This window comes from Crocodylus siamensis, chromosome 2 (assembly GCF_052110815.1).
Source record: "Crocodylus siamensis isolate JL-2025a chromosome 2, ASM5211081v1, whole genome shotgun sequence".
In the NCBI taxonomy this organism is placed as follows: Eukaryota; Metazoa; Chordata; order Crocodylia; family Crocodylidae; genus Crocodylus; species Crocodylus siamensis.
Genome location: NC_143396.1, coordinates 184,948,825 through 184,972,971, shown reverse-complemented (window position 1 = coordinate 184,972,971; position 24,147 = coordinate 184,948,825). Strand labels below are relative to the sequence as shown.

Below are 24,147 nucleotides of genomic sequence, written 5' to 3'. Positions count from 1 at the left end.
ACTCAATTATCAAAAAAAACCTTGAGCAAATAGAATGCAACATACCTGGCAAGAAAATACGACGCTCCCCATGTTGCAGTGTGAACTGCTCCGAGGAAAAGCCTGATAGAGAATTTATTGGAGTATTTGGAAATGCACTAATAAATTTTAAGAGATGAGATCTTCCAAATACCTTTTGTTGTTTAACCTACAAATTGGCTGGAACAATATTATAACTAGAAACTGACTGAACAGGAAATGCAGATTAACACACAGGATAGGTAATGGCAAGAATCATATACAGGATATAAAAGTAGTGTGAAGTTACAAGTTTTCCTACCTTTTTAATGCCATTTTGTCTAAGTCAGTTATGGTTTTTTGGGGCTAGTTCTGTTTTCTTCCAGGAGACAACTGTCATAACTATAACTATTCCTTATTCATATTCCCTAGCTGGAAAGGAAGGTTTGCAGTGGCCACAAATTTGTCTTTGGAAATGTGTTAGTCAGCAACATTCATAATTTCACCCACTGCCCACCCATGTTTCTGGAGAAGTAGAGAATGGAGCTTACAAGTGCGCACCTTTATTTTACTAGATCCTGTTAAAAAATGCGATGCAGAAAGTTATTTTCACATGCCATACCCTCATGTGCACAACTCCACATTTTCCATGTAGGAAAAAGTATGCAACCCTTTAAAATCTAACAACTAATCCCCTCTCTATATATGTAAAGGAACAAAGCAGTTATACAAGTCTAAAAGCACCCCTAAAGGTGAAAGATGCTGTATAACGTAGTGTTTGGAAATGGTACACGTGGTCAATACAGCGTGTCAGGCTGAAGAAATATTCTACATTATGTCATAATAGGGCTATTTATCATAAAAAACCTTGTGACTTTATTTCTGGAACTTTTTATTGTTGAATAAATAGTTAAGATTTTCAGGGGGATAAAGCTGGGCGGGGATCTGTTTAGCAAAGCCTTCACATTTCTATTGGGGTGCAGTGTTGCGGGCTAGTCCTATGCTGCAGTTGCATATTGTCTTGCCTTCCCATATCTCTCCCATACCCATTGGTGACATAGAGGGGATGCACACAGGTGCATGTACACTCCTTGAGCATGGCAGTGCACCCGCTGCTGACATTGTCAGCGGTGCTTGCAGGCAGTTGCTGCTAGCCACACCCCCCCCTCGCCACCAACACCACCAGCAGCATCTGCGGGCAGTCTGCAATCACTGCTAGCTGCTGCCGGAGCTTGCCACCCCCTCCTCCTCTGCCGTCGATGGTGCTGCTGCCACCTGTGGGAGCTTGCCATGCCCCTCCAGCCAACAGGGGCATGCAGCATTCATGCCCCCGCCATTATTTTATTGATTATTTGAAAATTTATCTTGTGCTGAATCATTCACACAGGTCCAATGTTTCCTCTTACCTTTGTGCAGTATTGTGAAAAGATATCCAATATTTTGGTGTTATGTTTCACAGTGACAACAGGATAAATTATCTTACTCAATGGACAAGAAAGACTGTAACAGCTTTTTTACCTAATCAACCAATGTCAGCAGTGGCCATAGAGTAGTGTTCTTGAGCTGTTATAATAGTGCCTTATCATGGCAGAGGTGATGGGACACTAACAATTTTACAATGATTGTACAAAAGGGTAAGATATATGATAACTTATATCATAGAACAGCTCACCAAAACTCCCTATGAGGCTGCAGGCAGGTGGGGGGAGCAGTGGTCAAGAGCAAGAGGGGCAGGCAAGCCTGGGATCATGGAGCCAGGTTGAGTGACAGCTCTGGGGGGCGTGAGGGATGGAGCAGGATGTGTGTGTGTGTGTGTGTGTGTGTGTGTGTGTGTGTGTGGGGAGGAGGGCTGCCTGAGAACTACGTCCTGATAGCCTGCTGCAGGTAGAGGTGAAGTGTGGGGTGGGGAGCATGTGCAGCAGTACTCACCTGGGCAGTGCAGTCCATGCTGCCCCTGCAGTGCCCCACATGGGACTGAGCTCCACCTGCTCCCGTGGGAGCCTGTAGCCCAGCTCAGCCTGGCCAGATGCTGTCCTGCTCCCCCTACCTCTAGTGGTGGCTCTTTCTGTCCCTGCCATGTTGCTACATGATGCTTCTGGTTGGTGGGCAAGCAGGCAGCTTCAGCCCAGAGTAGTGTGGTATGGCAGGGGCAAGATCAGAAGTAGTACCACTACTGGAGGTGGGGGAAGCAGAGCAATGCTTGGCTGTAGCCACACTGGGAACAGCCCTGCCAGAAGCACATGCTGGCTGGAGCTGGGCCATTGGCACTAATGGGAGCCCAGGCAGACTGTTCTGACATGAGTGGGCAGGGCTTGGCCCCATGCAGAATGCAGCCATGGACTGGATCCACTGGTGTGGCAGGTCAGATCTGACCCATGAACTTTAGGCCCTCAGCTAGGGGTCTAAGTTAAGTAGGCTGACAGGAGAATTACCGTCAATAATAACTGATCTCAGAGCGTTAACCAGACATGCTGGCATCTTCTGCAGAAAGGGGGATAACAATTTTCTGAGACTGAGTAAACAAGGATGTGAGCTGGCAAGACCTAGGTAAGGCACCATTGGTAAGGGAAGTGACTTCTGGAGCATCTCAGTCTGTTCTCAGTGGTCAAGCAGAAGCCAGCTTGGGGATGAATGGCATCCCTGAAAGTGTAAGAACACCCTGGGAGTCTCTCTTAAAGGGGCACCTAGCTGCACGTGGGATCAGGATGTGTTACATACAGGAAAGGAATCACACTTGTGAAGCTTCTTTCTTGGATATACTACATGGAAAAACGTGATTTGAAATGCATGCTTTTAAAGAACTTTGGGCTTGATTTTCAAAAGTGTTAAATACTTGTGCAAGTCTGGAGTTACCGGGATATGGAGCTGCTTAGCGTCTGCTTAACATCTAGTGGCCTCATTCTGTTTATTTTTATCTAATTTTGTTTGCAGAAGACCAAACTCTAGTATTTGAGTAAGTGAAGGTTGCTTGCACACAATTCTTGTGAAGAGAACCATTTTGGAAGTTGTCAGAGGCCATGTGGAGGCTCTTTGCAGGGTGGACCATCTAATGTATTTTGGTCTTAACAATAGGAATGTAACGTTATTATCAGTAAAACAGCATATTGTAGTCTTTCAGCTTCTTTTGATTGTCACCCACTATGGAGTTAGCTCTTACTCCTTTAACTTGGAGAAGAAATGGTTTGCAAGGCAAGTCACTTATACTAGTATAATATGTAACTATAGGCAGGCAAGGTTGTTTGGGCAAATGTGATATCTTTTATTAGACCAACTCAGTAGTTGGAACAAAGTTATTTGCAAGCTTTTGGGCACAAGTACGCTTCTTCAGGCAGAAACTCCCTATATTTATTTATGCCGTCTCCCTATGCCTGAAAAAGTGGTGCTCATGCCCAAAAGCTGGCAAAGAACTTTGTTCCAACTACTGAGTTTGTCTAATAAAAAAATATCACATCTGCCAAAAAGACCTTGCCTGCCTATGTCCTTAGACCAACACAGCTACAACCAAAAACCCCACATACCTAACCATCAATGCAGATGCCCCTAGGCTGCTAGAAGAAACAATTTCTGAATTGTTTCTAAAGAAACTGATTCTTTTGGGAAAGAATTACATGTTTCTGAACAGGTGTAAAACAGCAGTAAATGAAAGACACTTATCCCTTATTCTTCAGTCAAGCAAAGATCAAGGGAATTTTGCTAGGGCAGGAATGCTAGGCATCATTTAAAATGGTAACCAGGAGTTGAACAATATTTCCAAGTATTAAATATTGTCCTGTTATTTACTAACATAAACTTCTATGCAGTACAGCTGCTCTATTCCAGGTTGCTCTGCTGGCATAATATGCCCTTATGGCCAAATTAATAATTTTAGGAAGGATTGCAATAATGTAAGGATGATGCCCCTATGTGGTGCAACCACTGAGAATGCTGTCCGGTGTGGGACTCAGTCCCATCTGAACATTTGGGCTGGGGGGTCTTGCACACTTCTGAGCCTTGGAGATCGCTGCTGCCATGATCCCCCAGGGCCAGGGGGTTCATTCTGGGCATGGTGCACCCCTGTGGCTGAGAGTCCTATCAGCTGACAGGGCTCCCAGCAGCAGGAGAAACCCTGCTACTTTGCAAATTTAAGTTCAGTAGCAGCCAGCTGTAAAGTTAGTACTGATTTTCAAGGTCTAACTTTATAGCTGGTTAGAGCTTTTATTGTGTAATAGCTACTTTGCATGTGTAGCTGGTCTTAAGGTACTTGCACAATCCCTGTAACATGTAGAGGGGGCTGCATTCAAATATACTAGGATCAGAGCAGCACAATGGAGACCTTTAAGCTATCTTTGTATGTGCACATACCTTCACCCCAATTTTTGCCCTTCCTAATTTACACTCATCTGGGATCTGAGTTCTTTATATATTTTTCTTTTTATACTTCCTCTATGAGAGGATACCATTTTTAAGTGACAGGCAAAGGTTTTATGTGACATCCTGTTTTGGAACACTGTATTTTCGTAAATCTTGGAGCATGCTTGCTTGTGATGAATAAGAGAAATCTGTGCTTCACTGCATACTTCCAGTTGTGTCTGACATTAAAGGGTATCTATAATTCAAGATTCAAAACTGTTTTCTGTTGAAGTATTATATTCCCCTTTTTAAAGGTTAATCTTTTCCCACCTTTTAAAAAGTCAACTATTAAGAGTGAATTGGTTTCCAAATTTCTTAAATTCAGTAACTTCTGATTACTTTGTTATTATAACAAGTGATATCTTCCTTGAATCAGCTGATTCTGCTTGCCAAATAAACTACTTTCTGACTCAAAAAAATCATTACCATTGTACATTTCTACAGTAAATAAAATAAATAGTTCTGTAAATTCTGTAATAGTAATTATATTATTGAATAGGTGTTACTCACATTGATTTCATGTTGTGTTTTCACAGAAAATCCATGATGGCTAAGCAAGAATTACTAGAAATATTATATAATATATAATTTATCCACTTTTTATGATGAGCGTTTTAAAAATACTTCTGCATAATTTCTTTATTGTTGCTTCAGTGTCAGTCTCCAAATAATTATAATACATACCAAGAAAAGATATCTTGAATCAAGTAAAATTCATTGTCATACTTTTGATTGCACCCACTTTTGTAAAAACGAAGTGGATAGACTTTTAAAATGTTCATTGCCGTTCTGGAGAATGACAGTTTTAAAGATCTACTCTGTTGTAATTCCAGGGGAAATTGCAAAGGTACTAGCACGGGAAAGACACTTGTTGTCATGCCTGCTAAGAAGTGCTTGTTTCTATGTACATAATCATCTATCTGAGATGTATATCAGTAGTTTTCTACCTTTTTTCAATTGTGGGCCCCTAAAATGTTTCTAATGGAGGTGCGGACCCCTTTGAATGGTAGGTGTGGGTATTCACATACATTTGATTGATCATAGTTATTTTTTGCAGACCCCTTAAACATAGTATTCAGACCTCCAGGGTCTGTGGACCACAGGTTGAAAACTACTGATCTATAAATGTGTGTGTATGTGTATATGTATGTCTCTCCGTAATGTGTGTGTATATAATAAATCTCACATACTTTTCCAGATGTCAAATTTCAATTTCTATCCCATTCAACATGTGAGTGGCGTTATGATGCCTGTACAAGCCCATGCTTCAAAACATGTAGAGACCCTTTGGGAGAGAACTGTCAGGTTGTACCAAAGTAAGTAGCTTTATTTTCATTTAATAAAAGCATATAGTTCTACAAATAGCAGAGCCAGTGTATGTGGCACTGAACATAGTTTAGTTCACTAAGTCTATCCAATTTTATCAGGGAATCATTGGAGGAGAATAGCACGCTAATAGCCATTGTAGCAGATAGATCAAAGTAGTGTCCTTGGAAGACAGTTATCAGGTGTCCATTGCCAAAGACTGAAATTTATTGGTATTATTGCAACATTTCAGATGAAGATCACCTTAAGTTAGACGTAATCAAAGAAATATTACTGTCAGTTGATGTAAAACAAACTCTACCTTTATTCTGCTTTTTTTTTCATTCTACGTAGTAACTTGTCTGTCCCTGCTTTTTCTTTTTCTAAATATAAGGTAAGTTTTTAACAGGGTTAGGAGTGGTTGTTGAAATGTAGTGAGCATATTTATTCAGAAAGCTACTACTTGCATAGTTAATACTGACTATTTTTATTTTAGAGTGGAAGGATGTGTCCCAACCTGTCCTCTCCATATGTTACTGGATGAAGTCACTCAAAGATGCGTGTATTTCGAAGACTGTATGTTTAAGAAATCAGTTTATTACATTTCATTTAATATTTAGTTTTCTTAGGGATTACTACAGTCAATGTTTTCAGATGACCATTTAAATGTAGACAAGTAAGTCCACAAGTAGGCACCCAGATAATCAAGCTGACTTCTGAGAAGTGCTAAGCCCTCCAATATATCAATCTAACATTAAAAATAAGTCCACTTAAGTGGCAAAATAGCGTTATGTGCATAATATTAAATGCCCACGTTTGTAAATCTTCAGTTGTTATTTAACATCCTTTATGGTTAAAACAGGCATTCCTAAAACTTACAAAATTAAAGGAAAAATTAAAACTAAGAGGTTCTTGTTGTATAAAAGTTTCAGTAGCATTAAATATAAAGCAAATATCTTATCCAACTTTTTTTGATGGTCTAAGCATGTTAGGACCCTAAAGGAATGGAAAAAAAGGATGTGAACTAGATAAGTTAATAGGGATCCCTTATAACTTTAATAATGTTATGATTCCAGCATAGCAAACTGCAAACTAACTTCTGTTTCTGTCTGATTTTAGGCATTGAGCCTGCAGTCGATATTCAGCCTTCACCATCCGTACTTCCACATATAACATCTAGTGCATTCAACATCTCAGGTGCAGCAGGAACTAGTAAAGAAGTAATTTCCACTCTTGTACCTGAATTAAAAGACACAAACACAACACGTGCCTCAAAGTGGCAACTCAGTGCAACTATAGAAAAAGCTACATTTCCAACTGTTTCTGCATCCAAAATCACAGTTTTAACCACATCTGTAACATCAAATGTTTCAGCACCACATTCAACTGGAACTACTTCTGGCAAAACTACTAGTATGGCAGTTTCTGTATCACAAAAAGCTAATATAAGCTTCCCTTCTGCAGCTGATGTTTTCCCCTTGACAACTACTGCCACTACAGGAATCTCTTCAGGTATTCAAGTACCCAGCAGTATTTCTGAAAAAGTATTGGATGCTACAGCAGCTCTGACTGCAAGTACAACACATGCAGTTACTAGGAGCAAGCCAATGCCTACGTTTATACTTGCTGAGACATCATCAATAAGAACAGTATCAAAAACTCCAGTCAAAACTATAACAGTAGCAGAAACATCAGGAATAGGCACAAGGATACTTCCTGTAGGAGAAACTAAATTAAAACCAGAAAAAACTTCAGAAATTACAGCCACTCCTTTTGTTTCAGCAACAAAGAAAACTACATATTTGACCCAATACTCTTTGTTACCATCTTACTCACCAATAGAAAATCAAACAAGAACTTCAGAAGCAGAAAAACTGAGCATAGAGCAGCACATTCCCACAGGAGCTAATATCTCTGAAACAACATTTTCTCCTCTGGTCACTACACTAAAGCTGAGCATGAAACCAGTGTCTTTGGAAACAACAAAGGCAACATCCATTTCAACTAAGGAAGAAATAGAAGCCACATTTTTTCCATCATTGACACAGCTGGTAACAGTGGCAGATACTGAACATCCCCCATACATGGTTCAAAGCTTGACTGATATTGCAGGAACCGACTTTGCCACCACTCAAAGTGCAAAGACAACAGCTGTACAAACTAAAGAACTGCCATCAGCAGTAACTAGTTTGCCATTTACAACTGGTAAAAAAGAAGTGCCCCAAACAACATCAAGTGTGAAGCATCCTTCGAGTTCATATTTTTCTCCATATTCCCTCTACTCCAGGTCAACTGCAGTTACAGAAATTCCTTCTGCAGAAAGACCTTCACTGTCAGTTTCAGCTGCTGCTTCTCCAGGTTTAGCAGAATCAAAAGAAACTTTACAAACAGTATCGACTACTGAATATCCAGCATCCACAGGGCTAAACGTGACAACTACTGAATATATATCACCTGTGTTTATAAGTACAACAAAGACAAGTATTTTCCCATCTTCTGTTAGTATGACAACATCAGAAATTAAAACGTCTGCTTTAGCACAAGACTCCCTGGACTTGGACACTACGGTTCCATGGGTAACTACAAAAATGGACTCAACGCAAACAATGCCCCTCACTAGATCTCCACATATTATTATCAGTGAGGCTGTAACCAAAAGAGTGACAACATCTCCTGAGATACCGCAAACAGAAGAAGTTACTAGTATATACACGAGAAAGCCATCTACATTTGCTTCATCACCAAGCTCCCCAACATCTTTAACCATGATCCTTCTTCCACTATCAACACGCCAAACAGAGGCATCAACGAGGGCTACCAGTCCTACACGTACATCATCTGAAACTATTTTCACTTTATATCCAAGGAGCTCAATGATCAAATCTACTTTTTCAACAGAAAAAGAGACACCCTCTTTACTGACTGCCTCGACCCTATCCATTACAGCTGAACAACTAAGCTCACAGACAACTGCATCACCCAAAGAAATGCTAGCAAATACCACTTTAAATATTACATATGTCACATTGCCACCATACTCTGAATTCAGCAGCAGAACAGTAACTCCCCCAAAAGTGACAGCAGTCAAAGAGGGGCCGACTCTGTCCACCTCTGTTACATATCCTTCCCTAAAGCTCTTTCATACATTCTCCAGCACTCAGTATCTGGAAGAAAAATCAGTTTCCCCATATGAATTAACACAAACACCTACAGCTCAAACATCATTAATCAAAGATTATTCTTCTTTCACTACAGTAGGTTCTTCCTTTGCCCAAACTTCTTCAGTAAAGATGGTTTCTGAGCAAACCAGAAAGGAGTCTGCTATTCCACATTTTACTAGTAAAATCTCAGTAGAACATGTTCTTGCAACTTCCAGGCCCCCTTTGACAAGCAAATCAAGTACCACAGTTTACCAGCCTCCAACAGAAACTTTAATGACCACAAGTACTCAACCAGAAGGGGTTCTTTCAAGCTTATCACCTACCACAATAATACCTGCAAAAGTTCTTCTGAGGACTGAAAAAGTATCATACTTAACTGATGCAGTTACACTGACATACATACCAAGCACTTCCTTAGTTTTGCAGACAACACTTCCAGCCTCAACCAGAAAAACCACTGACTTGACTTTCAGCACAAGACCTCTCTCCTCCTCACCAAAACCTATATCAACTTTACCACCATTAACTACAGTGGAAAAAGAAGTATTTCATTCGTTATCCACAGAAAAGACAGGCACTGTCTTAGACTCTATAAAGCAGGCAATTACCGAAGCATTAGATTCTCGTCAAACATCTAGAACCTCCGTTGTCTTGTTTCCTGAATCAGAATCAACCTCTCCATCAGTGTTCCCATCGGCCACATCGCGAACATCCTTCACAATCCAGAGGGAGTCATTAACAGATACCTTTTTAACACCTAGAGTCTCACCATCAGCACCCACAGCAACAAGTAAAAGTGCTACAGAGAAGATTGCAGTTTTGTCAAAGCAAGTGCCACTTTCAACTACCACTTACAGTTCTACATTCCCAGCAAGTAAAGTGTTGCCAGCTACTGCTGTTTCTTTAACTACAACTGCTGCTTCAGCACGGTCAGTAATAAGCAATATGACAACACAGAATATCACTATTGTATCAGCTGCTTCAGAAAAAACAGCAGCGACAAGAGAACCAATTGCAACCTCATTGGAACCCACTTATTTGTTTGTTTCAGAAACAAAGAAAGGCATCTTCTCCAAAACACCAGAATCTCTAGGGCCAGAATTGGTCACAAAACCACATTCTCTTCAGACTCCAGGCATTAGTGGTTTTGTCACCCCTACCTCAAAAACAGTACAGACATATTATTCTCCACTTTCCACAAATGTAACTGCTGTGCCTTTTAAAATAGGTGTATCAATTTTGTCCACCATGTATTCATCATCTGAGCAAAAGACTATATCTTCTGTAGCTGAATTATCAGGCAACACTACTCTAGCTCCCAGACTTGGAACACCATCTATTACTGAGGGACATACACGCTCAGAGAGTTCATTGTTAATGACCTCAGGCCATCCAAACGTTACCGTGGTTGCATCAGTTCCCGCATTTTCCTATTTGTCTACCAAACCACTTTATGAGTCGTCTACAGAGTATTCTCATGGATTAACAAGGGGTGAAGCTATCCCAGACGTCACAGCATCAGTTTTCATGCCAGCTGGAGAAACATCAACGCTCCAAACTTGTGTAGTGAGTAGTATTATTAATGGCTATCTCTTTGCTCATCTGTAAAGAAGACAGAAATGTAGATTTATGTACAACGGAGTTATAATGCCACCACTGCTGGAATTTCTGTTTATGGGCCATATATTTCTGAATTTGGTATTAAAAATATCTGCCTCAAAAATATGAGACTATATTCTTATCTCAATTATATATATGTAAATCTTGAGGAACTCCAGTGTAGTTAGTGGATTTTGTAACTACTGCAGTAGATCATTGCCTGAAGCCTCAGCTTCTATGTGGTGCTTTTGCAGAAAATATTTTTTTGGCTTCATAATGCCATTTCATGTTTATTCTGTAGAGGTGACCTTTTCAGCTGTAGTCTGGTATGTGTTGGCACATTGTTTTCTGTCCCATAGTCATCATTAAGATTGCTTAGCTGCCTTTGCCTCCCCTGTGATCCTTGCCTCCTCCTTACTTATGCTCTTGAATGCTTTTTCTTCTGGGTTTCTGTTGAATTTAGCATCTAAAAATCAATAGTACTGCTCTGTAATTTAAATCTGAGCAGACCAGCTTCAGTAGCAGTCTGATGTTGAAGGGTTCTGAACACCTCCAGGTTCCCTTAACTTTTGTTGGGGCTTGTGAGTGTTTGGCATTTCAGAAAATCCGGCTCACCTGTTCTATCAGTAGATGTGCTGCAATATCCTGATATGAATTTGATAAGAATGGTAACCTGTGTCTTTTAAATATGCCTTAGGCAATCACAGAGAATGAGTGCATAAAACACATTTGCTTGGATGGACAATTAATCCAGGTTAACAAATCGCTGAACTGCCCATACAATGCAACTCAGCCCGGCTGTGGAGTTCTAGGATTCGCTGTTCAAATTAATGGTGACAAATGCTGCCCTAAATGGGAATGCGCATGTAAGTTTTACTTTTTCAGTACTTACAAAACTGGATATAATAAAATGTTAACTCATAAGTAGGCTAAGCATTAAAGGTGGAATTTCAAGGAGTAGGAATAGAAACTAAATATTCTAGAGAGTATTCTTCGTTTAATACAAGATAGAAGGTCAGTCCCCTTGCCCTGCGGTCAATAGTAAAATTTCCATTAATTTAAATGAGATATCTAATAGCAAAGAACCGGTGCAAGAAGAAACTAGTGAAAAAGGCTGCTCAGGGTCTCTTGATTTACTGTCATTGAGACCAGAACTCTGGGCCTTTTGAAACACAAATGCTTTAGTAGTAGGACAGAAAAGGACGATCGCTTTCCACCAGAGCTCCCCAGCAACAGGATAAGAAGCCAGTCAAAGTCCAAACTTCTACCTTCTACATCTTCTAGCTTTGAGTCCAAGAAAATTCTCAAGGCTGTACTTCTAATAGCCACAAAGGAGAAATTCTGTTGGATGCCTGCAAGGGACACTGTCTGAAACATGCAGAATTTGACTCTACTATGAATTTATAATTAATGACAATGACAAGTGTAACTGAAAGTGTCTTTTATGATGAATAAGGTTAATTCATAGAAACATTATATCATGTTTTCTTTTTGTTCCATACCAAAACACTGAAATAAGTTCTCTGTTTTTTTTAAAATCAGGTCGTTGTACATATTTTTCTGATCTGAGCTTTGTAACCTTTGATGGGAATCATTTAGCTTTATTTAAGGAGGCATCCTACATTATTAGCCAAACTGAAGATGAGACTATAGGTATCCATGTCCTTGACTGCAGAAATAATACCAACAAGGTAACCATCTCTCTTACTTATAAAATTGGCCAATGGTATAAAGTACAGTGAATAAAACTATAGGTGTGTTGCATATGTTTGTATATAATGTAATAGTATTTAATTATTATGACTTATAAAACACATTTTTAATATTTGTGTTTTGCACTTAGCCAGTATAGGGCTTTGTTTTTTTTCTGCCTGCAAAAGCATCAGTCTTGATGCAATACTGCAGGTAAGTCAGTACTATCTTTGTTGTATAGATGGCGAAACTAAGCTGTCGAGTGGTAAAACAATTATACGTGGGTGAATCTCACACATAGATAGCTAAGTACTACTTTAGAATAATTTTTTTTGTGCATTCATGTTTTCTGTGGGAAACTTCAATTCTTAAAAACAATAGAGGCTATACTACCCCCTTCCCCCCTCCATACTCTCTCTCTCTCTCCATGATCAGACAGAGTGAGTATTAATACCCAAACTATTCCCAGACTCTCACTCCATCCTACACTACATCCTTGTTTTTAAAATAATTGAAAAATGAATGAACATTTACAATACAGATGTGTTACTTGTATATTATTTATTATTCTGGTACACTTGTGTTTCCACTTATTTGCATCTTCCCTGATGTAAACAGTTCCAATTTTTTTCAATTTCTAATCCCATGACAGTTTTTCGGTCACCTTTACCATAACTTTTCTCTGAACCCCCTGTTTTTTCTGGTCTAGTGTTTTGTTTTGGGGTTTTTTTTTAACTGGCCCGAGTTCAAAATAGTGACTAATCAGGATTTAAAGATTATAAACATCTTAATTATGAATCACAAATTTTACTTCTACAGGGTCATTTGAACTCAACTTCATTATGTCTGGCTAAGTTGAATTTAATGTACATGTCAAATCTAATTATTGTCGATCGTTTAAATAGAAAAGTAAGTATTTTACATTTTTATTGTTTTCTTTTCCTTTTTACATTGCATGTTGCTTTCCCCCTAATCTCACTTTTTACGGTTTTAACTATTATATTGCATTATATTTGAAATATAGAAAACATGTCCTTAAATCTAATAATAACCTTTGAATGGGTGGAACAATTTCTGAATCAAAGCACAGGGCAAATGAGTGTCATTAACCATTGGCAGTGTTCTTAGTTAATTCATGAACCCTTTAAAACATTTGCCATTTATAATCCATTTTGAAATACCTCACTTTTTGCTTTGTTTTCATAACTCCATTCATCCTTCTGCTAGGAAAAGCTTGTAAGAATTTAAACATTTTTTTTATTCTACTTAGAAATATTTTCTCACATAATTTTCTGTACTTCTGTACTTAATATTGAAAACATTTCCAAGAAATCTTTTCATTTTCATGTTTTCATTTTAATAACTTTATATCATTTTGAATTCCCAATGCTTTTACCATTTTAATCTTAACTGGAAGTCACAATCCTTGCTGGTGAAAGGAAGATTATTTCCCCAGTGATTAATTAGGTTTTTTTCTTGTGTACGTACGTAAGGGCAAACCCAGTTTTTTAAAGTTATTTTTTTACTTGCAGTTCAGCTTACAGCTTAACTTTTTTTTTAATTGGACCTCTTTTTCTTTGTGCACTGTTGGCAGTGTAGCATGCTATAGTCTTTTTTGTTGCCAACAGTGTACAAAGAAAAAATGAAGTCCAATTAAAAAAAAGTTATTTGATTTTTTTTCAGGATCTCAAAGGATCAAACTCACTGGTCCTTTTAGCTACCTCACTGTCCACATTTGAAGAAATAGAGAAAGCTTCTTTTGGTCAAAGGGTTGACTGAATTTTGGTGGCTTTCACTTGAAAGCACCATTTGAAACTCACCCAAGCCTGGCTTAAAAGTCAGGGCATTTACAAAAGACTTTCAAGGGTGTTTTGGAAAACCAGATCCACATTTCAGACTGATAGCAAAACCCATTTAAGTTTCATTCCAAAAGTTGCATGCAGTTTTATGCAGTGATGACTTGCAATAAACAGCTTCCTGTGTTAAGGCATTCAGATTACTCAGGTGTCTTTTTATATTTTGTGTGCTTACGTATCTATTTTAGATAACTGTGAATTCAAGGTATGCCTGGCCTACCATTAGAAAATATGGTTTTAAAATTGAGGATACTGGCTTCATGTATGTAATTGAGACCCCAACAAATATTAGAATACAGTGGTTTCACAGTACTGGGGTGATGATCATAGAAAAAAATACTACAAGTGATCCAAAAGCTATGGGACTGTGTGGTAAGTACAGATTACTGTAAGAAATATAGGCATTTGTGTGTTAAAATACTTGGCTAAAGAGTGTGGGGAAGGGCTGAGGGAGGGAGGTTTCTTCTACTTATAAATAATATGGTTTCCACAGTCAGGCTTACAGATGTCTGGATTGTATTCCAAATAGTTTAGCTTGTTGCAAAGATTAAGGTAGTATAAATATGAAGCTCTTGTTAATTGTACTAATCGTTGAAACGGTGGTTAATGCCTATCTGTGAAGTGCAGTAATTTGCTTTTATATTTTCCTTCTGGCTTTAAAAGCAATTTGACTTGCAGGCATGAACAATAAAGTAGTAGCCAAATTGATTGCCTGGACATAATTGTGAAATATATCTTGAGTTAAGCAACTCTTACTGTTAAATAAGATCATTTGTAGGTTTAGTATTTGGTATCCATCTGAAAGGTAATGCTATCTGCTATTTTCATTTTCTGAAAGTCAGTATTAATTTCATGAGAGTGATAGCTGTTAACTTTGTAGAATCGATTTAAGTTGATCTTGTTGCAGAAGTATTTCAGAGAGATTTTTTTTATAGTAACGGGCTAATAACTGTTAAGCTAAGATCACTGTTAGGTCTGTACGGTCTATACACATGGTTTCATTCTTTCTGGAAGCTGTAACCTTGGATGAGACGTTAGGTCTATAGCTCTTGCAAGCATTATATTCATTGATATAAATCTCTTCTCTGACACTTGAATTATTACCTGCTGTAAAGTAGAGCTTGAAACCAGGGATACAAAGTTCATCATTACAGGGCTTGTCTTGCCAATTTCAGAAAGGGTAAATATGTGTAGCATGGTATCAGATACCAATGATAGCTTAGGCAAGTTTCAAGTCCAGCAGAGAGTAATCTGTTATATACAGAGTAAGAGAGTTTGAAGTTAGTATCAATATATGTTTAATTATGTTGTTTGTTCCGAGTTTTTTTTAACCTTCATCTAATATATTTTTAATTGCTTAGAATAAACAGAATCAAGAAGGTTAAAATCAAACATTTCAATAGATTTCATATCTGAGTTAGCCTGGAGAGCTTTTTTTGTGTAGCCAGATTACTCTCTCAGAGGGAACACTGGAAACGGTAATATGTATGCAAATCACATTGGCTCTTAACAGCATTAGAAGGTATTCATGTGTTTTTTCTAGGCTAGTGCTCCAAGCCTTTTTTCTGCAGAGGAATTCTCCATATTTTGCTGATAGATTTACCGTACAGGTATGGCTATTCTGTAATCTGCAGCACACTGTATGGATACCCAAGCTAGCTTTAAACAAAATAGGTTGGGTATTGGTGACAGTCTAGCTTTAGCAGCAGAGTTGCTTACAAGCTAATTTTAGCTTTAGATAGGTAAGTTGCCTTGTACTGAACTCTGTGCTGTGCTAGCTCACTTAAAACTGATTCAGGCATCTCAACACTATACTGCAGTGTAGACAGATCAGGCATTTATATGGTACACGTATTCCAGAGCAGCTTCACTGCTCACCCATCCTGTAGCTCCTGACTTCACAACTTTACCCACATGGACAAACTATGGGCATTATTTGTGCTTTATAGTATCAAAGCCATAGGGTATTTGGCAATCTCAGAATTTAGACAGAGCGCCCCTTCCCTTTCCATACACAAATGTTGGCTCTTGAGGCACAGTAGGTTTGAGGATAATCAGGAGTGTTTATGCTTCATAATATTCTAAGGAGACAGGTGAAGAAAGGGAGGTTTGTTGCTTCAGTCTCCCACTCACATATGTTGATGGATTTTGGGAGGTCACAATGAGGTGGACTCTCACGGCTGGTAGGAAAAAGCTTCAGGCTTATTTTATGCTTAATGCTGCTTTTCCAGTGCTACTTTAAGAACGGGAAGTCAGTTAATATACTTGTGTCCTCTACTCTTACTAATCTGGGAAGTCAGAGTCAGAGGGTTTAGGCATACCAACAACTTACTGCAAAATAAAGAGCCTGAATTTACTGTGTATCAGCTGCTCCATGCTAACTGCTTTTATTCTCATGCAAGTGGGAACCAAGCTGGAGTAAGCTGCAGCAAAAGAGAGTAAATTGCCGTGGTTTAGCTTCAACCAACAGTGGGGTAAGACTGTCGACATGGGCAGTTACTTCAGAACAAATAGTGAATGGCAAAGCCCTGTCCCCTTTTGTCCCAAAATAAATTGTTCACATTAGGCCCATGCAAAGTGGCTAGAAATCACTTTGGATTCGAATTCGGCTGATTCAGGGGACAGTGATTCAATTCAGTGATTCGAATCACTGTCCCGAATTGATTTGGCTGAATCTGATTTGGAGATTCAGCTGCTGCCAAATCTCCAAATCACCCAGGCCCATCCCCACCAGCCTGGCAATGGCTGCCCCGCTCACCCCAGCTCCTGGCTCTTTGGGGGGGAAAAAAGCCCCAGCTCACTGAGTGCTATGGGGCGGGGGGGCAATCCCCACTGCCCCATGCTGTGTGCGGGGCTCTGCATGAGCCCCCTAGCTCCCCCAGGCCGCCCGTGGGTGCCCTGCTCGGGCCAGCTCTGACCCTTTTAAGAAAAAAAAAAACAAAACCCTGAGAGCTCCTGACTCATCATTCCTGCCAGCGGGGTGGGGGGGTGGGGAGGCTTATTCCCACTGCCTCCCACTGCGCTGCACCATGTGGGGGGCTCTGCACAAGCCCCCTGAAGCCTCGAGGCTGCTGCAGGAGGAGTGAGTCCCGGGGCTTTTCTCTGTTTGTTTTTTCTTAAACAGCTGGAGCTGCTCTGGGTGGGACAGCTGTGGGGGGGGCTGGGCAAGTGGGGAGGTTGGGGGGCTCATGCAGAGCCCCCCATGTAGCATGGGGCAGTGGGAGGCAGTAGGGATCCACCCCCCTGCCCAGCAGCACCTGGTGAGTACTGGGGCTCTTCTTTAAATCACAGGGGGCTGGGGCTGGCAAGGGTCCCCCCATGGTCCCCTCCTCTCCCTCCCCTGTCCCTAGTACTTACCCACTCTGAGTCAGCTGCAGATCACTGTTGCAGCCACCAGGGACTGCCCAAATCATCAAAGCTCTCTGAATCTTTTCTGAAGATTTGGAGAGCTTTGAAATCAATTCAGGCCTTTTAACTGGTCCCCTGATTCAATTCAGAGATTTGGCCACTGAATCAGGCCGAATCTCCTCCAAATCGAATCACCACCTTTAGCTTTACACAGCTCTAGTTCAAATGCTTATGCATATGCCCATAGCTTCTTGCCTATGGGATGAGGGGCAAATACAGCTGTGATTCATGAACACCTATATCCAGTTCCGGCTGAGCTCCTCAGCGAATTTCACCATTTTGTTTGTAAAATTTCCTTTTTTAGTCTCCAACTTCTCCACATGGGGCAAAGCATCACATTTTCAGCGATAATACTATAGGAAGTGATGCTTCTCAGTTCCATTGTTTCCATCCTATTTTGTCCCATGAGCCTCTCTCTTATAAGAACTTCTCAAGCTTCATAACATGACAAATACTTCACCTAGAAATGTTTTTCATGGATGAGGTAATTGAAGCTTCCAAAAGCTTTCTTCTTCTCCTAGGTCTTGTTTCTGGACCACTGAAGTAATTTGACGTTTTGTCAGTTGATTCAATAAAAAGAGAATCTGGCAAAAATTATGAAGCAGACTGGTTCTCATTTTATTGAGAAATGGCTAGATCAGTTTAGAATTATGGGACAAATACCTTCAGAACTTATCATGTAAGTTTGGAGAAACTGTATGAAAAAAACTTTCTAAAATCTCTTTGGATGAGACTGTACTTTTCAGGAAAAAGAGATGGTGAATTTGTCCTTTACAGTTGATGTTCCCTAAAAGAACCTTCAAAGCAGACCAGTGAGATCCAACCTTTCTGATTTGACCAAATCTCTAGCCATAGTCCTCCCTTTCATGTCACAGTATTTCCCCTGTCCCAAGGTCCTTCAAGGTTGCCAACTATCTTAAATTAAACAGAACTGAAATGTGATGCTGTCTTCTGAGTAATGAACGCAGGAAAGAGCGATTCCTTCCAGCTGAGGAGTGATATTAATGTCTCTCCCAGTGCCAAAAGCTGCACTTTGATATACTATCTCTTAAGCCAATAGCTGCTTAGCTTAGCCCAGAAGTAGCAGAACAAGCATACTACATTTTTTTAAATTTTAAATATTATTATTTATCTCATGCTCTATTATTTCTGACATTTCATGGGTACTCTCCCACTGCTTAGACCTCTGGCTTAGACCTTGCATTTTCTATTAATCCAAGAGGTATCTTGGTTTTGTCTTAAAATACATTTTTGCCTAGTGCTCAAAAAAAGAGTATGTGTAACATGTTATAACACCCTCTGAGTCTCCCTAAACATCTCCTCCCTTGTACTGATGTACCTCTTCATGGGAAGAATTAATTTTGTTCCAGATTTAGGTTCATCCTAAGTGAAGCCTTTCAGTTTTACTAGATTTTGTTGAAAGTGGTGAGTCTACATTATAGATCAATGCCCGCTTTGGACTACTATACATTAAGTCAAAGTAACTATACTCTGGAAGTTATTCCTCTTGCCTCTTTACACAGAGCCTGCTATGAAAGAATCCTAATTCTTTCCTAAAACTTTTGTGGCCCCTACCTCTCTAAAAAGGAGCGGGGTCATAGTCCTACCTTTCTAGTCATAAGCAATAGAATTAGCTGGTTTCAGAGCAGGATGTATGTTGCTCCTTTCTCGTCCATATGTCCAAGCTAGGAACTTGCATAAGGAATTTGTGACAGGGGGCCAGTTTAAAGCTGGATCTCACTGTCTATGTGGGGCAGTCTGCCCAATCTCGCCTGCCATGACTTGCTGTTAATAAACTGGTGTAAAATGCAAGAGGCTGCCCATTTTAATGCCCCGATGCCAGGGGGCATTGTATGCGACTCTGTACTGCCCCTATATCATGTCGCATGCCTCACAGATGGCACCATAAATAGATCATAACTCCAGCCTGAGACTGGGCCAGCTCTGCCCCTCACTGGGCCTCACTCATTGGGCTCAGTGCCCTGACTTGCACTGGGCTCCTTGCCTTGCACTGGGCTCCATGACCCGTGCTAGGCTCCATGCCCTTTTCCAGGCTCTGGGCTCCTTGCCCCACTCTGGACCCCCTTGGTACTGGTGACCTCCTTGCCAGGTTACTCACCAGATCATGGGGGATAGGGTTATAAGGCACTGCTCCCTGCCTTTCACTGGGAGGTGACTGGCCTGGCATTTCTGGAGAGCTACCCCACCACAGGCAGCCCCACCAGGCCATCCTTCCTCAGCAGGATGCAGTTTTCAGTCGTACCCAGGATCAGGAGCCTCCTGCTATCCCCATAGCTCCTGACTTTACCTCCAAGATGTTCCGAGCAGCAGCTCAGCCAGGTGATGTTTCTTTGACTGCCAGCAGCAGACTGCTGCCTCAGTCCTGAGAACCTGGATCTAAAGTGGAGGCAGGTCAGGGCTCTCCTGTAATCATGTGACTGCCTCATGAGAGCAAGCCCATACCTGCTGGCCGCCCTACTGCCTGGTCTCAAACCTTAAAGTGGCAGGCACCAAAGGTGCCCTGCCACAGAATTCTTATAGTATCTCCCTAATTCAGAGGGGTTTCTGAAGATAAGTACATCAAAGATTTTTAGGCACTTGATACTATGGTAATGATAGCTATATTCAATTCTTAAATATTTAGGATCAATAAAAAATTATTTCTGAGGTCCTAGGTTCAATAAGTCTCTCTTCATCCATCTCCATTCCCTCATTTTGTTTTGTTTTTTTTACTTCATGCCCTTTATTACATTCTCTGTATTTTACAGAATGGAGTTTTTTTGTCTTTAATTTTCATATTGCTATGTTTGTGGGCACATTTTGGCCTTACTAAAACCCATTGTGTGTTGAACTGTGGTGCTACGTTGCTATGTAAATGGTAGATTTATTGGTTGTAATCAGATAAGCTAATTTTTATTTGACCATGCCACTTCAGTTATCCTTTAAAATGAACTGTTCACAATCCATAGCAACACTAACATAATTTTTACCATGGAAACGTGCAGGTTTCTGTGATGGAAACTCAGAAAATGACCTGATGCTACCCAACAAGGCAGTTCTAAACAAAACTGATGCTCCATCAATTTTTATGGACAGCTGGCAGGTGCCAGGAACTTTAATGTATATTGGAGAAGACAGACATCAGGACAGTAATTGTTCAGTCACGGACTGCTCTGAGTGTTTAAGCCTTGTGTTGAACCAGACCTTCAGCAGGTGTCATCCTTATGTATGTTTACTTTCCTTTATCTTTATTATTTGGGACAGATTTAATTTTCAGTTGATTTAAATTTTTGTTACATTATTTGTTGTATAACTACATAAAATGCATTATTAATTTCATGAATGGTACATGTCCATTCTAGTATATTTCTCAATTAATTGTGGTCTTGAATATTAACTGAAGAATGCAGCTGAAATATGATATTGGTGAGATATAACTAATAGTTGATGTTTGCCATATAGGTGTAATAGCAGCACCTTTGTCTTCTTACTCTGTAAAGCAAACTTAAGTACAGGTATAACAATTAAAAGTGGCCCACTTAAGGATTCAAATAGATCAAAGCAGATTAATAGAGTCAATGCTAAAAGTGAAGGTGGAGAGAGAATGATAGTAAATGTGACTCTCAAAAGGATTAGCCTTAGAATAAAATATATAACTGAAGTGAAAGAGAAAAAACTCTAAATACTTTTTAAATGTGGGGATAAATGAACTAAGAGAGATTTCATTGGAAAGAAAGCAGGCTACAACTTAGAACCCATCAAAGCAATGGCACAATTTTGTTTGTGTATTTAATCTATCGGTGTTAATTTGCAAAGTGGCCTTTGCTATAATATCCATCTGTATGGTGATCCAACATAGGGAGATCATTGATTCTTCAGTGGTCTAATGGTGTGAGTGATCCTACATGATGCCATGACCTAAACATTAAATGGTTTTAATGACCAGGAGTTCTGTCTTACAATCAGTCATTATCTAGGCTGAAAGTTTAAAGATCACTTGTGACCAAATGTGCTGTTGTATTCTGACAGAACTTCAGGCTATGGACAAATACAATAATGGATCCTTGTCAAGGAGATAGGTGTTTTCTTATCGTGAAGTTGTAGTGGGATAAATAATTATATGAGGAAAAGTTTTTAAAAAGCTCTGATTCCCATTTTGAAAAGTGATTAGGAGCCTAAGGGACTAAACATTTGATACTTTTACATCAGTGTAACCTTGGAGTACAGCAACATAAGTAAAAGAGTGGAAATAAAAAATGTAAGAATGTAACTTACTGGCAGCTGGTGTAGAGCTTTCCTGGAATAAAACTATACTAGAAGAGGTTTTAACTGTGGAGGTAGCATGTGTCCACTTCTGTCTTGGGGTAGTTGTTGGTTCAGCTCAAATAAACTCCTAGCCATTTACTGGGAAGGAGCTGTGGTTGTACTTACTGTGGGAGAACTGATAGTCTGTCCAGGTAGTGGTGTAATTTTCATCAATATACAAGAAAAAAAGTATGCTCATGAGTGTTAATAAGGCTTATATTTATGCCCTCAGTCCTGCTGCCTTCTCTCGAGCTTTTCAGCATATCTTTACCATTAATTTACCATGCCAGGAGGCAGCATGGCACCATATGCCTTGCTTTCCTATATGCAGTATCTCCAGAACCAGAAGTAGTGTAGTTATATTCACATAGAACTAATTATTTTCACCCAGCTAATTATCTTTGTTCCTCAGCAAAGCTAATTAGTTTACCTGCAGTGCTGTGCTAAGTTATCTTGATTCCTTTTGGTTTGGTGACTAGCATGAGCAGAGCCGTGCAGCATGTTTCACTATAGGTGCTGCATGGCCATATTTGAGGGGTTGTTCAGACATGATCTTAGCTGTCTATGTGAATATGGAACTTAGGGGCTTTTGAAAATTGTATGCATCATCTGTGCAAATTGTACAGTTTTAACACACATTCAGCGCACACAGTTAACATAATTATCCATTCCACATTTGCTGAGTTTCCCATTATGGGAACCAAGGAGACCTGATAATGGGACAAACCCTAACATTACATGAAAAGGCTCATTAGCATAATTTTACTCCACCTTGTGTTCTCTAGCAATTTACCTGGAGTTTCACTGTTGTAAAGGTGGAGGAACATAGTGACGGATCAATCATATTGTGGACCTCAGGCCTACTAGTTTTGAATATTCTCCATTTTCCAGTTATCTATACGAGTGGTGCCCAACCTACCTGGGCTGGAGGCCAAATGAATGCTACAGGTTTGGTCAGCAGGCCAGATCTAGTGCATAGATCTTGGCCTGCTGACCAAACCTGTAGCATGACTTGGCTTTGTGCATTTCAGATTGAACCCATTGCCCTGGTCCTGGCTCCATGCATGCCAGATTGGGCCTACTGCCTGTCCTGCATGCATCAAATCAGGTCTGCCACCCTGGTCTCACATGTTGGCTCAATCCAACACAAGGGGCCAAATCATCTGGCCACAGGGCTTGGAAATTTGGTAGTTGGGGAGTGATAGCAGCGTTAATTGCTACAAATTTCCTCTGCATTAATTGCCACAAATTTCCACAGCATCCTTTGCTGCCTAATTTCCAGATGTTGGGCAAGCCTCCACAGACTAGATCTGGCCCAAGGGCCAGAGGTTGAATACCACCATTCCATGCCATAATAGCCCCACCGGAACCTCCCTAAAACAAACAGCAGACAAATATATACAGTACAGGCTATTTAACAAACCCTGAAAGAAAAATCATTTACAAGTTAGAAACATTTTGGGCATTTAACTTGCATGCTGATTGGTTGTCAACTGTGTAGAATCTGCCATTTCTACCAGATGCTTTTTTATATTAATAAGCCTACACTCTCTCTCAAGCCTCCAGGGGCAGGCACCAAAACTAACCCTTGCTTCAAAGTTCTGACAATATCTGGACAGGAAATAGGTAGTCAAAGTTAGAGGAGAGGTCAGTATCTTAAAGAAAATATAGGGCAAAAGGAATAACAATGGAATGGAGCACGTCTAGAAAAAAATGCTTGTGCCTTCCACTAGGAAAAATAATAATAGCTTTTGCAGCCAGCATTTCTAATATTCTGGGCCATAATCTGGTGCCTTGCTGTTAGATGCCCTTTGAAAATAAGGTTGCAGTGTTGTAGCCATGACAGTTCAGGGAATATTTAAAAAGCAATTTTTTTTCTTAATAAAACCTTTTATTGGACCAGCTGTGTTGTTGGAAGAGCTTTTAAATAAGTTTTCCTCTGGTCTTGACTGAAAGGAAATGTATGCCTGAAAGGTTGTCTAACATCTCTCCTAACTACGTAGTTGGTTCAAAAAATATATCACCAATAATAAGTCGTTTTCATAAAATCAGAAAATGTAATGGCACAGTGCTTGCTTTGACCATTCACTCTGGTCCTCTGGGCTTGTGATTTCCCTGTCCTTAACTCTGTAGCAATATACTACATCCCTAAGGTTATGAACACATTCACTGTATTATGACTGTATAAAAGTATACTTGCTTTGCAGCATTAAGTCATTTACTTCTTTTATTAGGTTCCACCTGAATTATTCTGTGATCTCTGGGTCCAGGATGTGGAATACATTCAAAATCCATGTGTAGCACAAGCTGCCTATGTAGCCATGTGTAACAAATTTAATATCTGCATAGAATGGAGAAGCTCGGATTACTGCCGTAAGTACTGTGTACCAAGGTATACTGCATGCGGTTGAAGAGATTAAGATTGCCAGACCACA

At 39.9% G+C, this 24,147-nt stretch overlaps 1 protein-coding gene across 1 annotated transcript in view; it reads left to right on the top strand.

Annotated features, from left to right (window-relative positions):
* The window catches only part of OTOG (otogelin), a 206,966-nt gene that overhangs the window by 150,305 nt on the left and 32,514 nt on the right, over positions 1–24,147 (top strand). The window contains exons 34-42 of the mRNA XM_090032569.1: positions 5,585–5,702; positions 6,188–6,267; positions 6,811–10,418; positions 11,149–11,317; positions 11,994–12,142; positions 12,963–13,052; positions 14,188–14,371; positions 20,413–20,633; positions 23,947–24,085. Of these exons, the coding sequence (XP_089888695.1) occupies positions 5,585–5,702; positions 6,188–6,267; positions 6,811–10,418; positions 11,149–11,317; positions 11,994–12,142; positions 12,963–13,052; positions 14,188–14,371; positions 20,413–20,633; positions 23,947–24,085 (4,758 nt within the window). The remainder of the gene's footprint in view (positions 1–5,584; positions 5,703–6,187; positions 6,268–6,810; positions 10,419–11,148; positions 11,318–11,993; positions 12,143–12,962; positions 13,053–14,187; positions 14,372–20,412; positions 20,634–23,946; positions 24,086–24,147) is intronic.